This window comes from Chrysoperla carnea, chromosome 2, assembly GCF_905475395.1.
Source record: "Chrysoperla carnea chromosome 2, inChrCarn1.1, whole genome shotgun sequence".
Taxonomy (NCBI): Eukaryota; Metazoa; Arthropoda; class Insecta; order Neuroptera; family Chrysopidae; genus Chrysoperla; species Chrysoperla carnea.
This window is the reverse complement of record NC_058338.1, coordinates 5,044,140-5,065,710: the sequence shown is the minus strand read 5'-3', so window position 1 is coordinate 5,065,710 and position 21,571 is coordinate 5,044,140. Positions and strand designations below refer to the sequence as shown.

General features: G+C 29.8%; 1 protein-coding gene across 1 annotated transcript; it reads right to left on the bottom strand.

Annotated features, from left to right (window-relative positions):
- Positions 1-3,994: 3,994 nt before the first annotated feature.
- Positions 3,995-5,272, bottom strand: LOC123293895 (helix-loop-helix protein delilah-like). The gene has a single exon (XM_044874886.1). The coding sequence runs from the start codon at positions 5,177-5,179 to the stop codon at positions 4,313-4,315; it is 867 nt and encodes a 288-aa protein (XP_044730821.1). The 5' UTR covers positions 5,180-5,272; the 3' UTR covers positions 3,995-4,312.
- Positions 5,273-21,571: the final 16,299 nt, after the last annotated feature.

The window sequence follows — 21,571 nt, the reverse complement described above, 5'->3', positions numbered from 1 at the left end:
AATTTCAGAGGCTGTTGTTAGTTTCGTGTCATAGATGAACAATCGAAAAGATTAAGAATATAGGGACTGAAAAAGAAATCCCTCGCTATGAAAATTTTAGTATTTTAAGAATCTTGTTGGGAAACAACCTTTCTATCTGTTTTGAAATGGCTGTCAAATACTTAAAACTGACTCCTAGAACTAAAAAAAAAATATTTAAAAAAATAAGTACTTATTAAGTATTTTTACTTACAATAAAATACAATAATTTTTTTTATTATTGACTATCAATAAATAATCAATAATTATTTAAAAAAAAAAAAACAATGCTGCCATAATAACTATTATTATTAATTATTATTATTATTTTTTAAAAAACAGTTTTTGATTTTATATTTTTTGTTGTATATTTTTATAATGTTTTTAATAACTAATTATATTATAAAAAATAATGATCAATAAATAAAACATTTTAAATAAAAACTTCAACATTGATGAGCGAGCCTGTACATTAAATTATTTTGTTAAAACTTTACTCATAGCTGTAAAAAAGGGCGTTTGTAAAAAAAACAGTCGAATCCAGTAATCCCTTATTTCCTCGATTAAAGGTTTTATGGCAGATTTTTTAAAAGTCATTTTTTTGCATTTTTTTCAAGCTAAAATACCGCGAGCCACTTAAAGAGGACTTTTTCGAAAGCTGATATGTAGGAGGAGATAAGGGACTATCATAAATATCATAAATCACGTTTGCCTACTAAAAGGGGAGGAGTATCACTTAGGGTGACAAGATGTGATTAGAGAAGGGGAGGGTTTAAGGAAACTTGACATTCGCAGCTTATCAAACAATTCTACTTTGATTAGTTTGATTTTTAATTTTATTTTTCTGTCACGATAAAAAGTCATTCTTACTGATTGTGACATTTCAAGCTCGAAAATGCCTTTCATCACTAACTAAAATTTGTAAATGAAATGTGGACGGTTAATTTTGTCTTTAAGTGTAATTTCTTCAAAGTTTATCAATTAAATTGCAAAAAAATCAATTTGATCTCCCATAGACGTTCAACTTCAGTGTGGCCTTAATCTTTAAAAAGTTCTAAAAAATAGGGAATAGTATAATAAATTATACTGAAATATTGGGAATTAACGGAGCATTTTGAAAACTGTTTCTTGTGTGACAACTGGGTACATGTTATTTTTCCTTACCCATTTCCATTGCACGGAAAATCGTGTAGAAAGACTTGTTGCACCATATATACTATTATAATAGCACATAAATATTTCAAAAAATATAATTTAATGGACAGGTTTTTTAATATAAACAAATCACAAATTGAAATGAAACATTAAACATTTTTTCTGAAATTTCTAAGTCCTATTTCTCCACCAAAATGATTGGGCATTAATTACCATAACCTTATTTGAAACCTTATTGTTTCTAGTTATGCTGCTCTTTTTCTTTTTAATTTATTTTACTCTTCTTTGCTGATGGTTGAAAACTGATCTTTATATAACTGGATAGATGATCTATATGACGTAAACACATACATATTTGTTTAGTTCTAGCCACTTATTTGGTGGCGCTAGTATATGTATATATATATATCAAATTCAGACCAATTTCAATACGTGGGATCCCCTATCCAGTTAAATAGAGATCAGTGGGGTCGTAAGAGTGAGACAAACTATCTAATGATTTCTATGATCTATGAAAGCGTTTACGAGATGCAATAATATTTTCACAAGTTCAATTTGAAAGCTATTTATTGCTGTTTTAAAATGTGATTATTTTTAACACAGTTCCTTACGACCTCTATTGGTCGAGTTATTCGTTTTCAAAACAAAAAATGACGTATTTAGAAAGATTAAGGCTGCCAATGGAAAAAATTCTACAATGATTTCCTTCAATTTGTGAGCAGTTAAAATAAAAATTACATTCATTTTATTAATAAATAAAAAAAATACAGGCTTCGTTACTATTTACATTTACATAATGATACAAATACAATACTACCTAAAACAAGTGTACTATTTTATTGATAACTATTATTAAAGAAAAAACTACAGTGTGATTTAACTATACCAACACATTTAATTATTATTATATAAATTTAATTCATCTATTTGATAATAAAATTTATTCAAAACAAATTATACCGTTTTTTAATTCAAAATCACAGGCAGTGTGTCGTAAAAAATGCATGAATAAACCTTTTTCAAATTTTTTTTTTAGTTATTAATATGGAGTGTGTAAGCAGAGAGGTAATTTATTAATAAGAGTTGATAGTTTTGTTGTTCTTCAAAAGATGGTATTAACGCACTATTTTAATGAATACCTCAGGTTGAAGTTCTGTTAGTTCAACAATATTTTAAAAGATGGCTATTCATAGATGAGTTTGGTGAAGTCCCTACTATGGAGTGTAGAGGTAAAGGACCACTATCTCTGTATTAAAAGTATGATCCTAAAATTGCATTAAATTAAGATGGCATTGCTGTTCCAGAGGACTATGGATAATGAAACATTGGCGTAGAAGGATATAACTTTTTCTTTCATATTTAATTATTTAAAACGCTTTTGGCACATTTTTCTAGAGATCATTGCGAATTCAAAAATCTATCACACGTATTTTTACGACCATTATTTCTATAATTCATCAAATATAAACTTGTTGACTAGACTACTTGACCAAGGTCTATGTTTCGGGGAATATTTCAAATAAAAGAGAATAGTTTTTTTTTTTTTTTAAATATATATTTTTTTTTATAGAATTTTTCTTGTTTTAATATAAAAAAAATTTGTTAACTATTTTTTGGAAATAAATTAAACATATGTATTGTTAATAATTTAGTGAAAACAATAACATTTCTTTTATTAAAAATATTAGTTATGTTAAAAATTTAAAATAAATAATAATTTAAAGACTAAAATAACATTAGTATTGCACAAAGTTTTACAAAATATCTTCATTTTTTTAAAAAAAATGTTTACGAGAAATTAAACTATCACAATTCGCTTATGGATAGAAATTTCTTTTGAAAGAATCAATAAAACCTTCGTTGAATTTTGAAAACAGTTTCCATATACATACTGTTTTTTAAATAATTTCCCATAGTACATTAATGAGTGTGAGAGAGTACATATACATTACGCAATTTGTATAACAAAGATAGAATTAGATGCTTGTACTGCTACTATTCACAAGCATGCAAGGAGACATCTAATAGTATCTTTCTTATCCACATTGCTTAATGTACATGTATTCTCTCATACTCATTGGTTTACTAAATCATTATCAAATTCCATGATTTATTCCTCTTTTTCAAGCTTATCGTACTGACTACTGGCGAAAAATAAACTAACGATCTAAAACTGTACCGCTTAAGAAAAAACACTCTAGAAAAATAATATTAAGATTTAATTTTGATCATTATGTAATTTGTATATCATATTTGCAATAAAATTGCCTATAAATAAAAAAGAAGTAAATTTTTGTATCATTTGTATATAATTTCTCTAGCGTGTCTTTAGCCACGGGTATCGCATTGCGGAATGCGGATATGTTTGAACAATTTTTAACATTTTTGACGTAAATGCTAGAAATATGAAGACAAATACACACCGAACGAGAATTGAACCTGCAACCTCGGGTATACCAGCCCAGCTGTACGATAGCTGCTTACCTTTTCTATTTAAATATATTTTAGTCACTTCCGTTGATAAATGTATAATTTTTTAGGAATCATTTATCGCCATTTTGTTCCATTCAGTCACTTGTTTAGAATTTCGTGTATCAGACTTTCTGCCATATTTACTTGGAGAAGAATTAGTATGGTTTATTTTCACGTAAACACGCTGTACATTTTTTTCATTTAAAATATATAATAAATTCAATTATCATGAATTTAATTGGACTTCAATTAGTTTTAAGAATATTAATCACTTTTTGTATTTTTATAAATTAATTTTTAATAATTATTAAAAATGTTAATTATTATTAGTATCTATTAGTAATGAAGAATGATTAATGGAATGTCAATGAGCTATAGTTGCTTCCAAGAGTGGTGAATGTGTGTAGATCAGTCCTATTTTTTTAAAGCTTCGAGGTTAGGTGGGAATAACAAAATAGGTTTGATCATTCTTCCTGGAAACAACTTTACATATTCACTGTTATAGAAGGTTCGTTTAGCGCAATAATATTTTCGTATACAATCTTTGAATATGGTTTTTATTTTCGAATATTTCGAAAACTGTTTGGTTTATGAGGTACTAACCATAGACTTACATTAAAGTAGACACATTAGATGATAATTTTGCGCTAAGCGATCGTCCTATAAACTAAAATGTCGGTTCAAATAATTCATCAAACGGTGATAATGAATGTTGCTCCGTAAAATCGGACGGTGATAATGATTGATCCGTAAAATCTAAGCATGTACCGACATCTGATGATAAATATGTCAGATTATTTTGTTCTAATAATGATAATTGATCATCATATATATTCGAAACAAGTGACTGTCGACTATCAATTGACATTGACATTGACATTAATGATGAGCATGCATGTTGATCATCATATAAATTATCATTACAAAGTGATAATGATGATGTTGATTCATCTGACGTTAGCTCCATAAATGAATGTGAAGTTTGCTCTAAATCTTGATCTTCTGTTAATTGTCTTGTATCTTGATCTTGTGATAATTCATTATGATTATTTAACATATTATTATTGTTATTATTTAAAACAGAACTTAACGCATTAATATAACGCATTGCTAAACGTAACGTTGTGATTTTTGTTAATTTCTCGCTTGGGCTTGATTGTTGATTCGAACACGAACTATTATTTAACGATGGACATTGTAGAACAAATATATGTGGTACTGCACGACGTAATGCTTCAAATGCGTAATTAATTTCACGCATACGACTTCGCTCACGTGCGTTAGCTGTTTTACGACGATATTTACTTAGCGGTGGTGCTTTTTTATTTGTTTTCGATTGCTGTTGTGTTGGAATGTTTGACTGTTGTTGTTGTTGCGTTTGTAAATCACAATTTTTTAATTTTATTTCATAATTATTATTTATTAAATCAATATTCGCTGATAGTTGTTTACGACCTTTACGGATTAGTGAGCGTGGACGTAACGAATATTTATCACTTTGAGTGTTCATATCACAATATTGAGGTGTTAACATTTTTAAACGGTTTAAAATATTTGATTGTAGAAAATAAATTTTTGGTAATAAAAGGATCGAATATTAATCCATTATCATGTTAGTTTTTCACAAACTTTTAAACCGCTAAATTCAAACACATAAATGTTCAATTCTTTTTAAAAATTCACAAAATTCACTGATATATAATTCGAGTATTTAAATAATTTACACTTTTCTGTAATTTTTCTTCAAATTTTTGAGCAAAGAAACACTTTTTTTAAATTAACTACACTTCATTATTTACGGTTAAAAAAACCACTGCATTGAATTTTGGAGAACGTACTGCGAATTTAAATGTTTAGCTTTGAGTAGTTTGGGAGAAATGTAAAATGATTTTGTACGGTTTTTATTTATTTTTTGGTTAGTTTGTTATTTTCTTGAACGAAGAAATGAGTTTTGTGGAGCTAAGGAAGGAATCGACTGGTAATGGTAATACTGTAGTAGGGAGTGTATAAAACTAAACTTAACTTTTAATACTTTAACCAAAAGATGAAAACAGGTCTGTCTATGGTTCAGGTTGTTGTTGGTCTGTGTTCAGTATTAAATGTATGAATATGGTCATCTCCATCAGATCCATGTTTTTAACAAACTCTGCTTGGTAAATGTATTAAATGGTGATCTATAGTAGATTCAAGCAACAATGTGTCTTCTATCCGTTGCGTTGGGTGCGTAGTCAAAGTGTAGTAAATTTCAAACTAAAATTATAAGTGACGAAATTGCATCCCTTCGCTATTACTATATATTATAAATGCGAAAGTAAGGATGTTTGTTTGTTACGCTTTCACACAAAAACTAGCGAATGGATTTGAATGAAACTATACAATAATATACATCATACATCAGACTGACACATGAGTTATAATTTATAAAGCTAGATTTAAAAAGAAAATTAAATTTAGTCTATGTCATTTCACTACGCCATCTATGAGCATCATTTTGAACAATTAATTAAAGATTTCTGTAAGATTGTGAACGAGATAAAATATGAAAAAATTTTACCCCTATATTAAATTACGTTATCAATTAACCAAATGTTGATGTCAAGTACTTGAATATCGATATCCAGGTAGTGAAAAAAGTGGTTCAGATGTACCGTCGATTCATTAATGATAGTGAATCAATTATCATAAATGAATACCGACTCTGGGTGGCCAAAGGGTAAACAGAATGTAAAAATAATTCCGCCATACCAGGAGTCAGTAGCTCATCTCATTGAATCATGCGAACAAGATTTGTAGCCTAAATCTTCCGACCAGCGTAGCTACCGCAGAGAGATCATTTTCTATACTTCACAGGGTAAAATCTTGGATGCGTGCCTCAATCTTGCTTTCCTAAGCATCTGAAAATCGATGATATTAACAACGCTTTCGCGAAAAAAAACGAAAGCTTGAATTTGTTATTTAAGTAAAGAACCTAAACAAAATTATTTAATGTAAAATGTATACTGGCGTTTAATTTAATTTGAAGTTGTAAAAATTTCATCAAAATTGGTTCAGTAGTTTAGAATCTAAAGGAGACACTGTGTTGTGTAAACAAACGCACATTAATTTTTGTGAGCGAACACAAACAATTCCTCTTGGTTAGGAATGCACTGTATCGATTATGAGTGAGCTCTGATACTCTGATTCGCATTTGGTCGATTTTCGGGTGCTGTGTCGTGTCCATAACTCTTTTTGAGGGCCAGATGGGCGCTTGTAACTTTTAGAATTATAAATTCGATTCAAAAGCAGACAAGAGGTGTGTCTATAAAAAAGACACATTGTTGATGGTAACATCTGTAGGTGTACTATGAACCAACATAGGTAGTGTACCAATAATCTTTTCAATTTCTTTACCTTCTTTAAGTGCGTCCTATGTATGTATCTGTATATCTATGCATGTATAATATTATGTATGCATGTATGTAGCTTAGATCATAGTTTAGTCATACTCCAGGGAATTTATGCAGAAAAAAAAACATAATTCATGCTATTGAGAAGTAAAATTCTAAGAAAGATGCAGTTTTTTTTTGTGCATCTTACCAGAGCTGGTGGCAGTTGGTTAAGGCGTAACGAATTCCGTCCGCGGTATGTTTAGAGTAGCGGGTTCGATTCTCGCTACTCTAAGCATACAAATTAGCATTAATTTGTGCATGGTATATGCATGAAGGAAGTGCACTCAGCCTCTGAAATTGAGGAGCTGATAAATGAAATTATCAGCGAAAAGGTGGTAAAACATATATATGGTATCACAATGGGCTCTATAGCTTTAGTGTGTCCTTCGTGGACATCCAATATAACCTAGCCTAAACTACCATCTGGAAAAAATCGAAAGAACAGTTCTGCGCAGTATGTATCTTAGATCATAATTTAGCTCGCCAGCATTCGCGTCAAATCGTGGGTTTTTGTTTTCGCTGTAAAATGGTTCAATTTTTATTATAATTATTTTTAATTTACACAAAATTTACCCGACCAAATTTTTTGGTCTCGATAGCATGATGCTTTCTTGTTTTATCTTTGGTTCATTCATAGACTTCCTGGACTATAAGTACATAATATAACTATAAGTATCTTATGTATCTAGAAACAGATACATTGATACATTAGGTGCATAGTATAATGTGTTTAAATAATAGTTTGTACACCTATTTGGTATTAATCTATTTATTAGTCATATTTTCTACGAAAATATAGACTTATACACTGTTTCGAAGGTTAGAATAGAGAAGGTCGGCTCCGAGCCGACCCATAATCCCGACATTATCAATAAATAGTATAAAACAAAGTCGCTTTCTCTGTCCCTATGTCCCTTTGTATGCTTAAATCTTTGAAACTACGCAACGGATTTTAATGCGGTTTTTTTTTAATAGATAGAGTGATTCAAGAGGAAGGTTTTTATGTATAATACATCCATATTATAGTAGAGTAAGGGGTTGAAATAGGGGTTGAAAGGGATATGCTTCAAAAACTAAAAAAGTTGTGCATCGATTAAGCTCAAATATTGACACGATATACAACCAGCTTCAAAGATCTATTGTTTTTATCTACTTTTAACCTTCGGAGGGTAGAAAGGTGTAGCGAGAAAGTGGGAAGGAATTATCGAATATTTACAAATATACCTAAGTGGGGTATCAAATAAAAGAGCATGACGTGTACATTACAAAACTGTTATCCCACGCAAGGAAATGTGGAGGGAGGGGTGAAAGTGGGGATGTTGCCCAGCAAAGCGGGTAGTTCACAGCTAGTATTATATATATTGACAGTATATTATATAGACTAAGCATCACCTATCTTTCCATACGGTGAGAAGCGTGCCAACATCAGTGTTGCCAGATTAGGTTTTGCAAAACCCGCCAATGAGCGCGGTCTGAAGTAGCCCAAAAGTAGAATGAATGTCAAATCTTCATATCACAAAATGTTTTACATAATATTACATCGTGATTTCACTGAACTTATTCGTTTTTAGACTTAAAAAAAAAAAAACTTTATCACGTATCACTTCACATTTTTTCTTACGAATCTACAATGGTTGGACCTAAGTAAATACCTCAGATGTTCGCACGCTTAAAATCGTTTGACACTCAGTCTATATAATTCTAACGTCAATGCTTTGCTGGCAATATAGTATTTAAGGATGTATGAGTATGACAACAATGTTTGATTTAAAGGCTCAAAATTTGTTTGTAGGTAGTCTTTTACTCAAAGAATATGTGGTTAAAATTTCAGCTTAGGTAACCGTGCAAATTTTTAAGAAAAAAGTCATTAAAAATCGATATAAAATACATTGGCTCTTATGGAGGAATCTCAAAAAACGACATATTTTGGAAGTTTTTGATAATTTTCATTTGGAATGAATGAAAACAAATTTTAAAAAAACTTTTTAATAGAAAGTAAACATATTAGCAATGAATTAGAAAAGAAAAAAACTAAGTGTCACCGTCCATATAAGGGATGTAAGAGCAGGGTAGATTAAGGGTTGAAATTATTTTTATCTTATTTTCAACTTTGATGATGAATTTTGTTATAACTTCATGAATGTAGACGAAAAATAAGAATAAAATTTTTCGATATGTGTCTTGGTTTTCGAAATATCGAAAGCTAAATAATTAAACAAAATTTTCACTATTCGATATTTTGAAAATTAAGCCAGATATCGAAAAATTTTATTCTTACTTTTCGTCTTATATCGTCAAGTAATAATATAAATTTATCATCAAAATTGAAAATATCAATTTTTTAAATTTGTGCCCCCACTACCATGCTCATACATCCTTAAATATATGGATATTTAGATGTATAGATTAAAATGGATCACTCTATATCTACGATTTTTGCACACAGGCTTGATACAGCGTGTCGTAATGAGAAAACAGTCACAAATCCTCACGTAACAACAGTTAACCTTGATAGAATATATTTATAATTAAGATGACTTAAAATTTGATATCATCACACACCGTTTCTAATCCAAAAAAAATAAAATAAAACATTAATGACGGAAGTAAAAGGAAAAAAACGATCAACCCACATACGACATAACAATATTATATGGTTTTTTATTTTGTGGTTTTATGACTCGCGTGCGCACCATATAATATTCAATGTCACATGCAGCCAGCCTGGCAATGTAAGTGAGCCACAAAAAGTAACAACAAGCCAACAAAGCCAGCGTACAAACGAACTAGCTAGCGTTTGTTTGGTTCGTGCCCGCTCCATGTTGCGTTGCTGTCGCCTACATATTAGCATGTATTTTATTATTGTTAAACGTGTAGGTTGATTCTTGTTGGTTGTTTATTGAATCACTTTTTAATTCATTTGTTTCTTACCTTTACTTAAGGTTGTTGCGGTGCTACAGAAAAACCATTAAAAAAACTAAATTTTAATTTAATTATCGAGTTCATCGAAGATCCTTCATTTAATGAACAGAGACGACTATAGTTAGAGTATTGATGATTGAAGAGCGATATCTATATTATCAAATTTATAAGCAGCACTTGCACACAATATATTATATATTTTTGTAGTTGCGTGGTATTGTAAAGCTAAAAATAACACATTATTTGACTACAAAACATGTATTTGGTTTGTATCGTGCAATAATTCAAAATTTATTACAATACTTTAGGGAAACAAACACCTTTATGCTATAAATAAAATTTTTATTGCACGCCTGTCTGACATTCAACACTTTCTATACAGAGTATTTCAACAATTAATTCAGTCAAGTATGTATTTTCTCTTGTTAACAATTTAATTGTGACTTTTTTTTAAGAACAATTACTTACAGTTTTAAGCTAATGTTTTTTTTTCTGTAGCGCCTCAACAACCTTTAAAGTTCTTTGCAGTTAAAAAAAAAGGAGTGTATTTGTTATTTGTATATGGAGGTTGTTTGACGCTTACACCATAGTTTTTCAGAATCAAATCTTACTTAATAAGTACGCACACTTGTAGATTAGAAGGTCACTATAACAAAATTTTTTGTATTAGATTAAATTGTTCTAACGCCTTTGTGATTGATAAATGTTAAGCAAAGTCATGCAATATTCACAAATCAATTTTCTGCTGCAGGGAATAGTCAGCACATTGGATTCTGGTGGGAACCGTCAAAATATTCCATTTATTCACTCAGGGACAGATTTAACGTTAGTGCAGCCTCTAGAAGTCTAGACACTGTGAAAAATGCCACCTTACTGCCGAAATTTTTCATAAAATGAATAAAGTTTCGATATACAATTATTATGGAAGTACTTTTTGGGTTATATAAAAAAAACTATAACAAAAATGTGGAATGTAACACCATAATCCAGAAACTAAAACAACTCCTAATTAAAGCTGTACAATTAACATAATTAAAGCTGTACAATTAACTATATAACTAAGTGATTCTGATTTGTGGTAACTTCTGATAACTGTTCATAGATGGTGCTTCAGCAGTGCTGTCATATATACTTTTAAAATGTATCTAGATATACATAAATACAGATACTTACAGTAAAATGTTTCTAGATACCACTGTATCTCTCTCACGACGTTTCAATTATGTATTAATCATTAACAAAGTACCCTTTCTGCCCCGCGGCCTATCGGAAATTAGAACAATTTTTGGACAATTATTTTGTGACGAAAATCTGTGTCGGTGAGTTTCAGTCACTTTTAAAGTCATGATAGAATACTCTAGAAAGTTAAGGAGATTAGCCTTAGACCATAAAGTGCATTAATTAATGGTTCTAAGAGCTTGGGTATTTTACCGCTAGTTTTAAATGTTATTTTATTAAAAATTTGAGTGCAATGTTTGATTACACTCACAAGCAAAGTAAACCAGCCTCTCTCTTCTATTAATAAAAGCACTTGGTGCATGCTGGTTGCTTGACTACACACTCCAAACTCAATTTGATTTTAATAATTTTTAATAAAATAATATTGTAATAATGTAAGTATTGAACAGTGAATGAATGAAACTCGTTATTAAAATCACTGACAGCTTACACTCTTACAGGTTCTTTTAATAGTCTGCAACAATTTATTAGCATGTCATAATTGGCGCCAACGCCAAGAACTAAAGATACTATACACAAGAATTATGTGTATTGTATACATATACATATAGGTAAAAATTTAAAATTATTAAAATGAATGAAAAAAAAACCTCTTTTTAAATTTCTTTTACTGTTCTTCTTATACTTACTTCTTCTTTTTGTTCACCCGTCAGCACTAGCGTCAACCGTGCGGTAACACTGGCCGACACAAATTTTATACCCGAATTAATAGTATAATTTTTGAAAGGTTTTGACGTTCTGAATACGAATCTGGACTGGAAAATTGTTTCTACACGTCACGTTTTCGAGAAATTCACCCCTTAATTTGGAAAAAACTTGTTTTTCCCCTAAATTTGAAGTTTCACCGGTGAATATTTCCTCACAAAAAAATTTACGCCATCAGAAAATACCATTCATTTCCCGTCAAAAACCCATTTTGAAAATTTCCAAAATTTTTTCCAGGAAATAGAATAAATATCATATGATTTCTGGAAGAGCAAAAGGAATATCGAATTAAATCATATGAAGATACAAAAGGTTTCCAACACAAGTATTAAATCGAGCGTAGACAAAATGCTTATAACGCGAGTGCTGACGTCTTAAAACCTTTAATTGGCTTTTGTATTCAAAATCAACTCACAACTATCGAATAAATATTTTATTTTTATTTTTTTTTAATTTTATCGTTTCTTAAAATTTCATGATTCTGATTTAAGAAGAATTCCGATAGCGAAAATATGCTGAAAATTTCGATTTGGATTATCGAACCTATTACAAGTACTCCCTTACTATACCGATTCGTAAGGTTTTTTTTTGTAAGCATATTAATTTGTGAAGTTTAAGAGTTTTACAATATTAAAAATTTGATTTTAGAAAGTTTTTCAAGCCTCTACTAATTAAAAGAAATAAAATTAAAGATTGATTTCATTTTTGCGCCTGTAACCTATATACAAGATGCTACTGTTACAATTAGCCATTCTAGAGATTTCATCGTCCTCTGTACCTGCCCTACAAATGAGATCATTACAGACTTGAATACATAAATCATACCCAAAATGTAATTTATCATCAAATAACAACGTTTTGAAGACTTTTCTGCTAATAGTACACCACATATAAATAACGTTGTGATTTAAACATGATGAATGCCTAGTTTTAATGGTAACAGTGTGTATATTATATGATATATGACGTCATTTTAAAATTTTTCTTCTATAAATGGAAATATTTCATTTACTAAAATAATAAACAGATACCAAATCAAGCAAAGTGTTATAAATATACTAAAAATTTATAATTATATTTTTAAAAATGTTTTAATAATCATATAATTATGATTATGAAGTAATATAATGCCGTAATATTAAGGTCGTAAGTAAATGCATCGAATTTTAAAAGATTACATAATACAGTATAATCTCGAATAATCTCGATAACTCGAATTAAAAAGGAAATGCTAAAAACTTCGAGTTAAAGAGTTTTTGACTTCGGGGATTCCCAAATAATTCTTCATTATACATACAACATTTTTTACTAATTTAACCGAGTCTATTTTTTGATAATTCGATTTATCGAGTACAAAAAAACGTAAAAATAAATACATCGTAGAGAAAAAATATTTTATTCGATTTATAGAGGCTAGATAATTCAAGATATTAAGTATTTGGGCGTTCAACAGAAGGGAATGGTAATTTCTTTCGATTTATTGAGGATTTGAATTTAACGAGGTTTGAGTTTTCGAGATTCTACTGTATTAACAGCGTTATACATTTTTTTTAATGATTCACTCGAAGCAAAAATTTTTATAACAGACAAATGAAATGAAGTTAAGGACGGAGGAATCGAAAATCCTTAATTTTTGATCAAACGAAAATTTCTGTCATTGACAGAAGTTTAGGGTTGTCACCACCAGATTCTCGACTCTTTCCTGATTGCCGACATTAATATAAATAATAAAGTTCAATAAATAAAAAAATTTTTTGAACACAAAACCCTCGTCGTCGTCAGAGGACTATTGCAAAAATTTTGCCATCAAAATTATAAATAATAATCTCAAGTTTTCTTAATTTTATAAAGTAGAGCATTTATTTTAGGCCGTAGGTAAATTAATCAAATTCTAAAAGGTCATCAAATTAAGACAATCATATCGAACTTGCATTTTTATAGCAATAATTCTATATTTTTAGAGAGATAGTATTTGTAACATATTTTAATGAATAAAGTACTTAAAATTTCAAAATAAAATCTGCATTTGTGTCTTTCCATATCTCTCTACTTCATTCATAGATTTTCATTCATTTATAGATTATTTTTAATAAATAAATATATCTATTATCTACCTACTAATATTTTATATAACATATTTAAGGTAGTACTATCACGGACTTCAGTGAAAGATAATTATTTGATGAGCGACGTCTCACTTTGTGTGTAAAAGTGGCTATTTTTCTTACTTATCAACACTGTCTATACATGGTATTTCAATAATTAAATCATTCTATTGTTTGTTTTAACTTATTTTTTTACTGCCTTTGACTTTTTTTAACCTTTTATTGTAGTATTAATTTCACATTTAAGAAGTGCGCGCCATGCAAACGCGTGGAGGGGGGGGGCCCTTTTAGCTCCTGGTTTGTTCGGGGCCTGATTGGTGAACCAAGGAACAATTGACTCTCAAATGATTAACCTCTACGAACATGGGTGTGTTCCGTAATATTCCCTAGCATACTGATCAGTGCCGATGACGTCATAAACCGACGCCGTACTGGTGAATCGTTCCGAAATATACTGGACAGTACTTGACTTCATATTTTAAGTTAGTCAACAAAATAACTCTATGATACTCTTCAGGAGTTACTTTGAGCGTATAAAATTTCTTATTGTATTCGTCAATTACGAGTAAGTCTTTTTCAAACGCCATTATTCCTTCTTAATGAAGAATAAATAAATAAATTTCTGTGCACAAACCCAACATGTCCGTTTTACCAGTACAATATGGGGTCCATTTCTGACGTCATGAGCATTTGCCAGTATACTGGTGGATATTACGGAACACGCCCCATATATCACTATCATTTGAATCATTAAACCAATATTATCGTGAGTATTCAACCTTAATTAGGTGTATACATGATTACGTCTTAAGGTAAGTAAGTTACAAATAAAAATAAAAAAAAAGTCCTCTCTCTTTAATAAGTAGTAAATAAAATTTTGTGTAGGTTTTTCAACAACAACAACAAAAAGAAACAATTTTGTTTTCGAACGTGGGTTTACTTGATTATAAATTTTTAGTTAAATCTACCTACAAACATAAATTTTTATAATTTTTTTTACTTTTTGTTGTTGTTGTTTTAATCATTTACGATTTCATTCATAAATATAAATAAATTTGTTACGTAGTAGCTTCGCATTGAAGGAAGCAATTGACAAGAAACAGGAATATGTGTGGAGATTCCTTTTTATACCCTGTATATATGAAATATATATATCAAAGTATACTAACTTTAGTCTCAAGATTGTAACACTTAGAAATATTGATGAATATTGGTATTCGCACCGTGCGTGGGTTTTATTGGAGGCGTTTCCATGGTAACGATACACTACTTTAATTATAGAATTGTATGGATGCATATATAATTGTATGGATTGCATTTATGACTTACATTGAAAATTTAATATTATTGTCTCACAAATTTAAATAAATAATTATGATAATTTTCATTTGAAAAATAATATTTGTGCAATTTGATTTCCTATTTTCATAATTTTTAATGCATTAAGTTTAATTAATTAGTGTTTTTCAATCATTTTAAGTTGACATTTTCTATAACATTAACATGTAAAGAATTGCAAATTAGTCATAACAGCCTCCTTTATCGCCAAAATTTTTCACTGGAAGCGCTGCCATCGTTTTTATTGTCCCTACCATGACTACGCACACAACGAATAGGTGTTCATAACATCAACTAATTAGATCATTTCCGGTTGTCCGTCCCTCCGCCAACACGAAAACTTTAACACGAAAAGAGAAACCAATCTAAAATTTATAATAGCTTGATCAAGAAGTAAAAAGTGAGTCTTGGGTTCGAAGGACCCATCTTGTAAACCGTTAGAGATAGGGCAACAATTTAAACATTAAAAAATGTTCCTTATAAAAAATTAAACAACATTTGTTTGAAACATTTTTTCGTAAACATCACTGTTTACCCGTGAGTGCGTAAATTAGGACAAAACTTTGGGTTCCAGTTTTTTCCAAAATTATAAAAGATAGGGGGTCGAAAATTTGCAGGTAGCTTCCACTAGTGGTCTTGTGAAAGATCCTCGAAAACCAAAAAAAATTGTAGAAAATACTTTTCGAGGTTTTCGCAAACCAAAGCAAATGGTGCAAAATAATGCATTCACACTGACATTCAACACTTTCTGAACAGGGTATTTAAACAATTAACTCAGTCAATTGTTTTTTAAGTCACTTGTTGGTGTATTTTTTTTTAAATTAATTAAAATTAATTATAATTAATTGAATTTAAAACGCCTTCGTAATATAAATTAGTCCATATATGTCTAAGGCCAGCTTACATATTGGCAAATTATTTTACAATGAAATTTGATGCACTGTAGGCGATATGCTAGTGTTTTAAATTCCTTTTCAATCAATTCATCACGAGTTTGACAAACTCATTCGAGCTACATCAATACACAAAATCATATTTTGGGACGAAAGAATTATTGTGATTCAAGTATCATTTTTAAATTTTTGAGAAAAAAAAAATTTTTTCACTTTAAAAAATGGAAAAACCAATAGTTTGTCGAATTATTCTTATTAAAGAGGATTTTCTCATTTAAAATTTTCAAAAATCAATTTTTCATATAAAAATGTTCCTAAAATTTAATGATGAAATTCGAGTGGGCAAAAAAAAAAAAGGTATAGTTTAAACGCGTTTTTCTTGAAACTATGTGTTCCGAACTCTTAGTCTTTATACAGAGGCTAATTTATTTTTTAATTTAAAAGATATTTAATTTTTTTTTTTTTTTTGGTCTGGTGCCAAAAATTTTATTATGTAATAGAAGACTAAAATGGAATAATTACATATTTCATATAAAGCTTCGTTCACACTAACATATAATATTCATATATGTTATCTTTATACCATGCATATATGAAATATACATAGTATATTAAGTTTAGTCCCAAGTTTGTAACGCTTAAAAATAATGATGCTAGGAAAAAAAATTTGTCATAGGTGTTCATAAAATCACCTAATTAGTCCATTTCTGGTTGTCCGTCTGTCCGTCCGTCCGTCTGTGGACACGATAACTCGAAAACGAGAAAAGATATCGAGCTGAAATTTTTACAGCGTTCTCAGGACGTAAAAAGTGAGGTCAAGTTCGTAAATGAGCATCATAGGTCAATTGGGTCTTGGGTCCGTAGGACCCATCTTGTAAACCGTTAGAGATAGAACAAAAGTTTAAATGTAAAAAATGTTCCTTATCAAAAATTAAACAACTTTTGTTTGAAACATTTTTTCGTAAACATCACTGTTTACCCGTGAGGGCGCCAATTAGGCGGAAATTTTATAATATGTACTATACTTGATTAACAGTTATGTATGTGTCACATTTTTGTATGTGTAATGTTATAAAGAAATCAACACTGACTATGCATGGTATTTCAACAATTAACTCAGTCAATTGTTTGTTTTCACTTGTTCTTTTATTAAATTAACTTTTATTTTGACGACGGGAATCAAACCAGCTACCTGAGCAACTAATGTCCAACTATGTTAGTCTAAGAAACGAATAGATGGCCCAATTAGTTTAAAAGTTAAAAGCCTGACCCGTTTCATCTTTTGGGACCTTTTTACCTTCCCTTCCCCTATCTATATTTACTAATTTATTTTAAGCCAAACTGGTGTTTTAAAGCTAGCAAGAGGTAGGTACAGTAAGTATCTTTTAGTTAATTCTTTAGCTGTTGTATCTGGTATCTGGTATCTGGTATCTGGTATCTATCTGTTTGGTATCTGTTTAATAGGTATGACATGACAATGTCTTTCTTAAAAAAGATGTCTTTATATGGCATCAGGTTTACCTACTTTCAATCACCTTGTGTTGTAGTTTTGTGTGTGATTCATATTATTATTTTATTATTTTTATTATATTACATATTATTGTTACAAAAAAAATATAAAATAAAAAAACACTTTGTAAATAATTTTCACAAGGGTTTATTATTTGTATTTACAACAGGGATCATGCATTTAATCCAATTAATCTACCGGAGGCCCAATGTTAAATTTGACAAGATTGTTATCAGAAAACAAAAAATACGTTTTCATAGAAGAAAACAAGCCAAGAAACATAGCGCTTTTTTGTTTACGGCTAATCAATGGCTATGGGTATGGGTATGGAGGTTAGCGGGTCATGCTCGAGCATCGATCCTCGAAGCAATGGTTCAGAGCACCTAGCCAAATAGACCCTTGTACTCTATCCCCGCTACGCTTTTCAGTGGCTATCCGTCCGGACCAAATCATTTCCTTCGTTGCTGTATGAGCGCCGGGCAGTAACAGAGAAAGTGGATCGATGTTTCTTCTGAATTTTCTCCGCATCTGTCACACGCGGGAGATTGTCTTTTTCCAATCTGATGTTGGAACTTGTTAAGGTTATCATGCCCTGTGAGTAACTCTACGATGACTCTAATATCAGCTCTGTTTAGTTTCAAGATCTCCTCGGCTCTGTTACCGAGCGAGTTTCCTTCACCCAACAGGCTTTTTTAATCAATGGCTAAGTTAACCCAAAAAAATCACAAAAGTAAAAATAAAAACGGTTTTTTGCGATTTAAAAAAAAAAAATTGACGTCCAATGCAAAAAAATTAAGTTAGAAAGTTCTAAATCTCAAAAAAACTATCGATTGACGTCCCGTTAGTCCGATTTGGATGCGTAGGCGCCGAGAAAACTTGAAAAATTGAAAGAAAATAGTCGTTTTTACATTTGCTCTTTTTTCTTTTTCGATACTAAAGTTGATAGTACATTTAATAAGCTGGAAATGTCGAAAAGTAATGGAACACAAAGAAAATTAGGGTATTTTTCCATTTCCAAAGCACTCCAAATAGTAACAGTGAAAAAAAGTCAAAATTTCACCTCGAAATTCGTCTTCCGAGAGTTTTCGTATATCTTTCGGGTCTTTTTCTGGATTTTTTGGGTTTTTTTAAGCCTACCGTTGAAATAATAAAAAAAATCGGATGCACGTAAAATCATAAAAATCATGAAAAATCGGAAATCAGCAAGAATTTTTTGCATTTTTGTGGGACAGAGATGTTTTCAAACACCCAAAACTGAAATTCCTATAGCGTCTTTTTCACCTGCATACAAAAGTAAATCTATAACACTTTTCATCTGCAGATTCTATAAAATCTTATTTTCCTTTTTAAACAAATAACAGATTATTTTGTTTTGGAATTGAAAGTATTTTTTCCAATTTACTTACAAAAGTTTTTTATTTGAATATCAATAAAAAAAAAACTTAAAGTAAGTATACTTTTTATTTATTTATTTTCACAAGTACCCAAAAAAAGTACCGAACTAGACTTTTATGTAATCATTTAGAAAAATTTATTATAAAAAAAAAAAAATTACGTAATTGTTAATTAAAAATTGAGCCGATATTTTTGTCATAATCAATTAATTGATTACAAAAAATTCTTCAAATAAAAAGTATTGTTTCATGTTTTCGCGGTTTCACTTTAAAATGTTTGGTTCGTTGGCTAATTCTTCAAAATATAAATATCTTCAATATTTCAAAAAGCTAGAACTTTTTGAGCATGTTGCCAGTACCTAAGTTAATGGGAAAGCAGCAAGCTATAACTCCGTTAATTTTCATGCAAATGACTTCAAAACTTTTTCATTTTCATAATTTTTTTAAAAGTACGATATACTTTTTCCAAAAAAACGTCCAATTTTTCAATTATTTGACGTTAAATACTATGAATTTGGCTCGCCAATTACTCGGAAAGTATTGATTTTTCGAAATATGTTACTTTTTGCTTAGAAATTATTCTTATATCGATTCCCGTTATCATTTGTAGCATAAAATTTTTCGTCCCCCAAAAGTGAGGGCTCCCATCTCCGAGAACGATCGAACAAATTTTTTGTTTTTTACCTTTTTAAGGGGTAACGATATTAAGGGGCTATGTTTTTTTCTATTGCTGACATCTGGCGTCGAGAAGAAAACATGTATATAAAGCTACCTACATTTTAACATTATGGAAACGAACCTTTTTTATCTAGTCTAATTTAAAATCGAATAATCTACTCTTACATATAAATAAATAAAAAAATAAATTTCTACATAAATTTAAAAATTTGTAAATAATTCTATTTTATAAAAAAACTAACCCCATTAGGGAAACCTACTACCTACGTTAGGGAAAAAAGATCAGGTTAGCGTTTTCATGTATGAAATTTTATATGATCAATTGGAAATCAATTAAAAATTACAGATCTGACCCAATTTGAGTAAAAATTGACTCAAATTATAGCTTACATATCATATAAAAATGTAAGTCGGTATCCGATCAATATTTTTTATAAAAAATTTATTTGTTTAACTAAGGTCTGGCCTAGTTTAATATAGAATTAAAAAAATTTTAAGCAAACTTAACTTACATAAAAATAAACTCGTAAAAATTTGCGAGTACTATATACAATTATTAATATAAAATATAATTATAACCCACGAATTTCCTAATAGTACATAATAGTCCTAATACACGAACCAGAGTTCATAAATTTTTAATCTTATATTTTTATTGAAGTTCCTATCGAATTTTCGAGAAATTTAAAAAAAAAATGCTTATTCATATTACAAATTGTATTTAGAAGGGCTAAAGACTTTGGTTTTGTTACTTGCCCATTCTTTACAAATGAATTAATATTTAAAACAAGTGAAAACAAACAATTGACTGAGTTAATTGTTGAAATACCATGCATAGTCAGTGTCGATTTCTTTATCACATTGCACATACAAACATGTGACACATACATAGCTGATGTTCAAGTACAGTACATATTATAAATTTCCGCCTAATTGGCACCCTCACGGGTAAACAGTGATGTTTACGAAAAAATGTTTCAAACAAAAGTTGAACAAAAGTTTTGATAAGGAACATTTTTTATATTTAAACTTTTGTTCTACCTCTAACGGTTTACAAGATGGGTCCTACGGACCCAAGACCCAATTGACCTATGATGCTCATTTACGAACTTGACCTCACTTTTTACGTCCTGAGTACGCTGTAAAAATTTCAGCTCGATATCTTTTTTCGTTTTTGAGTTATCGTGTCCACAGACGGACGGACGGACAACCGGACAACCGGAAATGGACTAATTAGGTGATTTTATGAACACCTATGACAAAATTTTTTCCCTAGCATCATTATTTTTAAGCGTTACAAACTTTGGACTAAACTTAATATACTATGTATATTTCATATATACATGGTATAATTAATGGTTTGAATAAGTTATGAAATTCGAAAAGTTTCGAAATTATCACGGTCAGGTTTTACAACAATAAAAAACCAAAATCAATTGTGTTAATCTTTTATTTTTTCACATCGATAACAACACTTTTACCACTTCGCTGCTAATCTATGAAAAATTTAGATGTTTATCGACATATTTCTGATTAGCAGGAGAACCATCTTATTTTGAAATTTTTTTAAATAATTAAATTATTTATTTATTTTGTTTTAGGTGGAGGCCAGCGAAATAACCAAAATAAGAAAAATTAAACATGCTTGCACAAGACACTTATGTACACATAAGTGGTAACACCTTTCTGTACAACTCTGTATTTTATTATAAAT

Bases quoted from the DNA above. Each gene is read 5' to 3' on its own strand.
- LOC123293895 (XM_044874886.1), bottom strand. From the start codon at position 5,179: ATGTTAACACCTCAATATTGTGATATGAACACTCAAAGTGATAAATAT.